This window comes from Merops nubicus, unplaced genomic scaffold (assembly GCF_000691845.1).
Source record: "Merops nubicus isolate BGI_N331 unplaced genomic scaffold, ASM69184v1 scaffold13504, whole genome shotgun sequence".
NCBI lineage: Eukaryota > Metazoa > Chordata > Aves > Coraciiformes > Meropidae > Merops > Merops nubicus.
The window spans coordinates 1-8,820 of NW_008606308.1; the positions used below are offsets into that span (position 1 = coordinate 1).

The following is an 8,820-nucleotide window of genomic DNA, read 5'->3' on the forward strand; positions in this document are numbered from 1 at the left end:
TGTGTTTCCCTCTCCCCGCCTCCCCTCCTAGGTGCAGGAGAACATCGAGCGGTTCTTCACGCGGTTCGTGGAGGAGGGCAAGGCCACCGTGCGCCTCCGGGAGCCCGCCGTGGACGTTTGCCTCAGCAAGGTGCGTTGGGGCCGCGGAGGGACACGCGGAATGGCGGTAAGGGATCGGGGCCGTGCTGGGAACGGAGCCCTGGGTGCTATCGTGAGGTGTTGGGGGTGGGAAGGGGCCTCTGGAGATCATCTCATCCAACCCCCCTGCTCCAGCAGCTCATCCACAGCAGGGTGCCCAGGATGGTGTCCAGGTGGGTTTGGAATCTCTCCAGAGCAGGAGACTCCACAGCCTCTCTGGGCAGCTGCTCCAGGCTCTGCACCCTCACAGCAGTGCAGTTTCTCCTCCTGTTGAGATGGAACCTCCTGGGTTCCAGTTTGTGCCCATTGCCCCTTGTCCTGTCGCTGGGCACCACTGAAAATCAGAGTCTGGCCCCAGCCTCTTGCCCCCAGGGGCCCTTTAGCTCTTCCTCAGCATTGATCAGATCCCCTCTGAGTCTTCTCTTCTCCAGCTGAACAGCCCCAGGGCTCTCAGCCTGTCCTGGCACAGAGATGCTCCAGCCCCTCAGCATCTTTGTAGCCTCTGTCAGACTCTCTCCAGTAGTTCTTTGTCTCTCTTGAACTGGTGAGCCCAAAACTGGACACAGTGCTGCAGAGGTGGCCTCACCAAGGCAGAGTAGGGGGCAGGAGAACCTCCCCTGACCTGCTGGTCACACTCTTTTTCATACACCCCAGAAGACCCTTCTTGGCCATGAGGACCCATTGCTGGCTTGTGGGGAACTTGTCCCCCAGCTCTCCCAGGTCCTTCTCCACAGAGCTGCTTCCCAGCAGGTCATCCCTCACCTGTACTGCTGCAGGGGGTTATCCCTCCCCAGGGGCAAGAATTTCTCTCCTGGCAGAGTGGTGAGGCATTGGCCCAGGCTGCCCAGGGAGGTGCTGGAGTCCCCATCCCTGGAGGGGCTCAAAAAACATGTAGATGTGGCACTTGGGTACATGGTTTAGTGCTCATGGGAGTGTAGGGTTGATGGTTGGACTCGATGATCTGAGAGGTCTTATCCAACCTTAATGCTTCTCCAGTGTTTCTGCTGGTCTTCAGGATCTCATTACAGGTTTTTAACTCTCAAAGACAGACAGAAGCTCTGTAGAAGGAGATTTCCAGGCATGACTCTCAGGGGGCAGAACCTTCCCCTGGCACCCTGCCAGGCTGCCTTCAGCCACCTCACAAGAGGAGTTGAGAAACATCAGTCTGGAGCATTCAACCCTGGAGCCAAAATAACAGAACCACTGTGGGGTTGGCTTTTCCTTCTGCAAGCCTGTGCCTGCTGCACTGCACACAGGCTCTGAGGTCCAGGAAGTCTCTGGTCACCTCCTCATCAGTCATTTCCTTCTGCAACAAGGGGCTTGTCAGGCATCAGCGTGGATTAACCTCTTTCCCCAACATCTCTGTGGTTGAGAATTCAGATTTTGGGGCACAAAATTGTGTCCTGAGCTCTTCCAACTAATTCTTTGCTTTTTTGCTTAGAGGGGGCTTAGTTGTTGGGGTTGTTTTTCGACACACTCCAGGTTTCTCAGCAGCAGGGTTTACAGATAATCCATCATCTGTACAGAGGTGTTGTGGGGAAATTTGTCCCAAGGATCCAGAACACAAAGTACTTTAACTTTGAAGTTACATGAACAACCCATAAACTTGCTCTTATCAACCTAGAGATTTTGGCCTCAAAAAACAGGCCCCAGTTGCCTCTTCTGTGTTGAGACCAAGGCAATACTACCTGTAACTTAACATATAGTTCCATATTTTACTTGATCTTCACAGATCTGGAGGACTTCTCCTTACTTCCACATTTAATCAGCTGTTTAGGACCCTCTGAGAGGTGACAAATCTGCCTCTCCATGTTTTTTATTTGAGAATCCACGTTACAGCTCTGTGCCTGTCAGCTTGAGCAGAGGAATTTAGAGGAGAAATATTTGGTCTCCTGTTTGTGGCAGTTAATTACATCAGTGCAACAAATATATCACAGCTTTCTTGATCTTTATGTAAAATACAGGTCATCTGCTGCTCCAGTGATTGGACTTCTCCCCTCTGCTTTCCTCCTCTCCCACCTGAAGTAAAATTGGTTCAGTTGTGCAGAAGGACTGCAAATAATTATTTATCCTGTTGTGTTTGATGCTGGCACAACCAGAGCTGGTGTGAGCAGCACTCGTTTCACCTGCCTCGAAGCACTCCACCTTCTTTTATGTTGAATTTAACCTCAGCTTCCATCCTTTTCCCTCCTGGCAGCTTCCAGCAGTGATCACCTCCCCTTTCAGATCTCCAGTTTTCCCCCTGTGTTTTCATCCTCTGTCCCTTGCTCGTGTTCCCATTAGGAAGGTCACCCCCCATCAGGGTTTTTCTCTCCACTGTATTCCCAGCTGTGAATTGGGGGCTTTGTTCCTTTTCTGAGCAGCACAGCACAGTCTGTTCCATCTGGATGATTCAGAGAGGTCCCAACATCTCATTCAGCTCCCGTGCTGCTCGTCCTTCACTGCTGTAAACAGCCCAATGAGCCTCTAGAGTCAGTTCTCTTTCCCATTTCACTGAACAGCTCCTGATACAGGTGCAAAATAGCTCTGAAAGTGTGAGGACACGTTTTTCACCCCCCCTTTGTGCTTATTTTAGGCTGATGCCAGCAGTCTGAAGAGTTTCCTCTCAGCAGTGAGACTGGCTCACCAGGGTGCCGAGGCAGGAGCCCTCCCCCTCTCGGCACTGGTGCCGGCCAAGACCTCAGAGGTTGAAAAACCCAAGACAAAGATGATCATCACTTCCAGGAGGGACTATCCCCTCACCAAAAACTTCCCTCACTCCCTCGAGCACCTCCAAGCCTCCTACTGCAAACTGGCTCGGATCGACACCCGCGTGCTGGGCTTGAGGAAGCTGAGGAAGCTCGACCTGAGCCACAATCACATCAAGCAGCTGCCAGCCACAATTGGGGACCTGATGTGTCTTCAGGAGCTGAATCTGCACGACAATCACCTGGAGTCCTTCAGCGGGGCTCTGTGCAGCTCCACCCTTCAGAAATCCCTTCAGTTTCTGGACCTCAGCCAAAACAAAATCAAAGCCCTCCCCATTCAGTTCTGCCAGCTCCGAGAACTGGTTAATTTGAAGCTGGATGACAATGAGCTGATTAGGTTGCCCTTCAAGATTGGGCAGTTACATCAGCTACGCTTCCTGTCAGCAGCCCGAAACAAGCTTCCTTTCTTGCCCAGTGATTTTAGGAAGCTCAGTCTTGAGAACTTGGATCTCTTTGGAAATCCTTTTGAACAGCCCAATCCGCTCGTTCCCAACATACAGCTGAAAATACCACTGACTTTGTTAGAGTGTGCTGCAAGGGCAACCCTGAACTACAGGTAAGAGGAGCACGGTGGGGACACGTTGCACCTGCTCTGTGTCAGACCTGGCAGGTTGGTGCCACGGGCCCTATTTTGTGTGGGGCTCTACCTTGGAAATTGCTTTCCAGCGTGGTTGGCCTTCATCTTGTGCTCGACCATGCTCAGACTCTGTCTCCTCCCCATTGCCCTGGCACTGCCCCTGCCCGTGTGACAATGGCCTGTTGGCAGAAGGTGACCTCTGAGCATACAGCTCCGAGTTACAAGGATCTGCCACTGCCTGGGGTGATGGGACCTTACACAGGCTAAGTTACTTCAGTCCCCTGCAGTGCTCCAGGGTGGGGGAAGAGTGGCAGGAAACTGCCTGGCAGAAAAGTTCCTGGGCGTGCTGGTGGCCAGCTGGCTGGAGATGAGCCAGTGTGTGCCCAGGTGGCCAAGAAGGCCACCAGCAGCCTGGCCTGGATCAGCACTAGTGTGGCCAGCAGGACTAGGGCAGGGATCATGCCCCTGGACTGAGCACTGGGGAGGCCACACCTTGAATCCTGGGGTCATTTTTGGGTCACTCACTCCAAGAAGGACCTTGAGGGGCTGGAGCATGGCCAGAGAAGGGCAATGAAGCTGGGGAAGGGTCTAGAGCCCAAGTGTGGTGAGGAGCAGCTGAGGGAGCTGGGGGTGCTGAGCCTGGAGCAAAGGAGGCTCAGGGGAGACCTTCTGGCTCTGCACAGCTCCTGACAGGAGCCTGGAGCCAGCTGGGGGTCAGGCTCTGCTCCCAAGGGACAAGGGACAGGACAAGAGGAAATGGCCTCAACTTGCCCCAGGGGATGCTGAGGTTGGACATTAGAAGAAATTTCTTCCCCTGGAGGGTTGCCCAGGGCTGTGCCAGGCTGCCCAGGGCAGTGGTGGAGTCCCCACCCCTGGACATGTTTAAAACTTGTGTAGTTGTGGTGCTGAGGCAAATGGTTTAGTGGTGGACTTTAGAGTTAGATTAATGGTTGGACTTGATCTTAAAGGTCTTTTCCAACCTCAATGATTCTCTGATACCATGAGGTGGCTCCTCAGAGGGCCAGTGTCACGCTGGAGTTGACCTTACCTGCTGCAGGCTTCTCCCTGCCCCAGCTCTTCCTTGGGCAGTTCTGTCCCTCGGTGTTGAGTGAGGGTGTTGTGTCCAGTGCAGAGACCAGTTGTGAGGTAATTTATGAATTATTTCCCCAAGGGAACCTCATCCTCTCCAGGCTGCTGATTTTTGGCAGTTTTCTGGCCTTCCCCTGCCTGCGTGCCACCCCCTGTGGTCCTTCCAGAACCAGCTGCTGCCAGTCCCACCCTGTTCTGGGTGGAAAAGGGGGCAAGGAGGTGGAAAATAGTCACAGGTGGAGCCAGGAGCTGAGAGACAGCCTGGAAGCCTTCCTGACCCACCTCCTGTGCCCGTTCCTGCCTGGGGGCCAGGGAGTGCCCCACAGCCCTGGGCTCACTGCTGAAGGTGTCCACAGCACGTGGGGCACGCCCTGGGTGGAGCTGAGCAGCCCCACGGGCTGGTTCAGACCTTACCTGCCTCTGACCTGCCTGGTTTCATTAATCAAACTCCACGTGTCTGCTTCCCCAGCTTCACAGAGTTTGTAGTGGCTCTGACAGAAATCCTGTGAAGGTGTGGGGTTCTTTTCTAGAGAGTATGGAGGGGTTCCTCAGCACCAGCCAGATTTTGGTGCTCAGTTACCTTGCCAGAGTTCTCTTTAATCTCTTTATCAGTGATCTGGATGAGGGGTTCAGGGGCACCCTCAGGCAGTCTGCAGCTGACAGCAAGTTGCATGGGAGTGTTGATCTGCTGGAGGCTCAGGAGGCTCCTCCTCAGGGATCACCCCCCATGTCCTCAGCACTGGGGAGGCCACACACTGGGGTCAGGTTTTGGGCCCCTCACTCTCAGAAGGACCTTGAGGGGCTGGAGCGTGGCCAGAGAAGGGCAACGAAGCTGGGGAAGGGTCTAGAGCCCAAGTGTGGGGAGGAGCAGCTGAGGGAGCTGGGGGTGCTGAGCCTGGAGCAAAGGAGGCTCAGGGGAGACCTTCTGGCTCTGCACAGCTCCTGACAGGAGCCTGGAGCCAGGTGGGGGTTGGTCTCTTCTCCCAGGGAACCATCGATAGGATGAGAGGCAATGGGCTGAAGTTGCCCCAGGGGAGGATTCAGTTGGATCTGAGGAGGAATTTCTCTCCTGGCAGAGTGGTGAGGCCTTGGCCCAGGCTACCCAGGGAGGGGCTGGAGTCCCCATCCCTGGAGGGGCTCAGAAAACGTGTAGGTGTGTCACCTGGGGACATGGTTTGGTTCTCATGGGAGTGCTGGGCTGACAGTTGGACTTGATGATCTCAGAGGTCTCTTCCAACCCTAGTGGTTCTGTGATTCCTGGAACAGAGCTGGTCTCCTGGGCAGTGGAGGGAGCAGCAGCCCCGTGCCCAGTTGTCTCCTTCCTCTTCCCTTTCCCTCTCCAGTCCCCTGTCACTGTGACACGGGCTGGGGGAGCTGTGTGGACTCTGGGTCCTTATTGCAGCATCTTCTGGAGCTCAGGTCCTGCCTAGCTGGGGGTCACCAGTGGGTCTGAGACCCTGCCCTGGCAGCAGCATTGGACCCCTCACCCGTCCTCTCTGCAGGTGGCAACACCTTGGGTTTGCCTCACCTGTCACCTCAGGAAGGTGCCAACTCCATCTGGTGCTGATTGTGGGCTGGATTCTCACCTAACTCCTCTCCTCCAACAGGATCCCCTACGGCTGTCACCTCCTTCCTTCTCACCTCTGTGAGGATCTGGAGGTGGCCAAGACGTGCCAGTGCGGGAGCTCCTGCCTGAGCAGCTTCGTTCAGATCCTGGTCACCATGAACCTCCACCACGTCGCCCACACCGTGGTCCTGGTGGACAACATGGGGGGCACGGAGGCACCCATCATCTCCTACTTCTGCTCCCTGGGCTGCTACTCCCAGTTCCTGGATAGGTACCTGCAGGGTCACAGGTGACCCTCCTTGGGCACCTGCCTGAAGGTCCGTCGGGTGCTGGGGGGGCCTGAGGTTGTTTCCTGCTCGTCAGGGAGAGCAGATGTTGGTGTGGTGGTGAGGGGACACTCGGCCTGGTCCTGGCAGCTCCTCCACCACTGGAATCTCCTTGGTTGGAATAAAAAGTGCTGCGTGGCTTGACTGGAGCTGCCTTAGGGTGGATTTTGTTTTCTTCTTCCTCTCCCTGAGGCTTTGTTGTTGCAGAGCAGCTCAGTAGCCTCCCGTGAGAAGAAATTACAGCACAAACAGCCCAAAAGTGGTCACACCATTCCAGGTGCTTCTCTAAAGTCCTGTTACAGCATCCCCACCCCCAGCAGGGACCAGAGCAAACGGGTTTGGGTTTAGCTCTTTGTCATACAAGAAATGTCTTTTTCTAAATCCGTGACCTGAATTTTTGTTTCTTAACTCCCATGTTTTAAAGATTCTGGAGTTGTTCACTGGGGTGATTTTATTAAACTTTGAAACTCTCCTACGTGCACGTGAGCTGTGTTTTCTCTGAGAGGTTTTTCATGCAGAGTGTTCTGGGATCAGCTCCTGGCCTGTTTCCTGGTGAGGATACCAAATACCTGAGAGTTTCTACACACCCTTGTTCCACCTCTTGCCAGCTGCTGCAGGGCTGTGGAACTGAAACAGCACCCAACGAAACTCCCTGGAGAAGCCTTCAGGCACCCCACGCCCTGGAGCAGGGGTGGCTTGGAGGGAACACGTCAGGCTCTTCCTTCAGAGGCAGTTTTGGGTGCCCAGGGGGGGATGAGACACTTGGCATCCTTCGGGTCACAGGAGACCACAAAGCCAGCAGACAGTTTTCCTGAGGAGCAGGAACCTTCTCTCTAGAAATGCCATCATTAGAACTTCCTGTAAACATCAGAATAACCTGGCCGGGCTCTTTTTGGGGGTGTTGGCACAGCAGGAACCTCTAAGTGACGAGGGGAAGATTTGGATGAATTCTTCCTTGGGTGTTGTCCTTCCCTTGGGGAGGAGGAGGAGGAGGAGGCCACATGTGCCCGATGCTGAGGGCAGCCCTGCAGAGCCAACCCCAGGAGGACCCCGAGGCTCCCGGGCTAATTCCACGGTGAAGATCTCAACCCAGGATGGCTCACATGGAACAACACCTCGAGTGGGGCAGTGAGTGAGAGGACGGGAGGGGAGCAGACAGAACGTGGCCTCCTCTGGGATCCCTCAGGCTGGTTTGAAGCCTCCAGGGCTGGAAGGAAGGGGAGGAAGGGGCAGCTGGCCAGGTGAGGTCCTCTCTGAGCCCTGCTCTGCTGGTCCAGGTGAAGAGGACAGCAACCGGTCCTGGGGTGCAGAGGAGGAACTGTGGGAAGGGGTTTTCCTATGGGAATAGTGTGCTGTCAGCTCTCCTTCTACTGCTAGCCCAGGTGGCCAAGAAGGCCACCAGCATCCTGGCTTGGATCAGCACTAGTGTGGCCAGCAGGAGCAGGGCAGGGATCAACCCCCTGCACTGGAGAGGCTGCACCTCAGATCCTGGGGTCAGTTTTGGGCCCCTCACTCCAGCAAAGGAGGCTCAGGGGAGACCTTCTGGCTCTGAACAGCTCCTGACAGGAGCCTGGAGCCAGGGAGGGGTCGGGCTCTGCTCCCAAGGAACAAGGGACAGGACAAGAGGAAACAGCCTCAAGTTGCCCCAGGGGATGCTGAGGTTGGACATTAGAAGAAATTTCTTCCCCTTGAGGGTTGCCCAGGGCTGTGCCAGGCTGCCCAGGGCAGTGGTGGAGTCCCCACCCCTTGAGGTGTTTCCAAGCCGTGGAGATGTGGTGTGAGGGACACGGGGCAGTGGGGACCTGGCAGGGCTGGGGAATGGTTGGTCTCCATGATCTCAAAGAGTCTCTTCCAACCAAAGCAGTTCTATGATTCCCTGTGTGCCCACCAGCCTGCCATTATCTCTGAAGCAGATCTCATCCCCCAAACTAACTGGGCTTCCCTTAATCCTCTGACACTGCAGCAGCTGACACAGCATCGAGGAGGATGGCTGAGAGAGTTGGGCTTGGTCAGCCTGGGGAGGAGAAGGCTCCAGGGAGACCTTCTGGAGGCCTTCCAGGACCTAAAGAGGCCTGTAAAAAGCTGGGGACAGAGTTTTCAGCAGGGCCTGTTGGGACAGGACAAGGGGTGATGGTTTGGGACTGAAAGAGGGAGATGTAGACTAGAGAGAAGGGAGGAATTTTGGATGCTGAGGGTGGTGAGCCCCTGGCCCAGGCTGCCCAGAGAGGTGGTGGCTGCCCCATCCCTGGAACCATTCCAGGTGAGGTTGGCCGGGGCTCTGAGCAACCTGCTCTAGCTGCAGATGTCCCTGCTCAGGGCAGGGGGTTGGATGAGGTGACTGAAAGGTCGCTTCCCACCCCAACCCTTCCATGGTGC

The 8,820-nt window shown here is 55.4% G+C and overlaps 1 protein-coding gene across 1 annotated transcript; it reads left to right on the top strand.

Annotated features, from left to right (window-relative positions):
- Window positions 1-31: 31 nt before the first annotated feature.
- LRR1 (leucine rich repeat protein 1) lies at window positions 32-6,411 on the top strand (the record flags this gene model as incomplete). Its single annotated transcript, XM_008939608.1, has 3 exons — window positions 32-130; window positions 2,714-3,441; window positions 6,159-6,411. Coding segments are annotated over 3 exons (1,080 nt in total), but the record flags the coding sequence as incomplete, so codon positions are not given.
- Window positions 6,412-8,820: the final 2,409 nt, after the last annotated feature.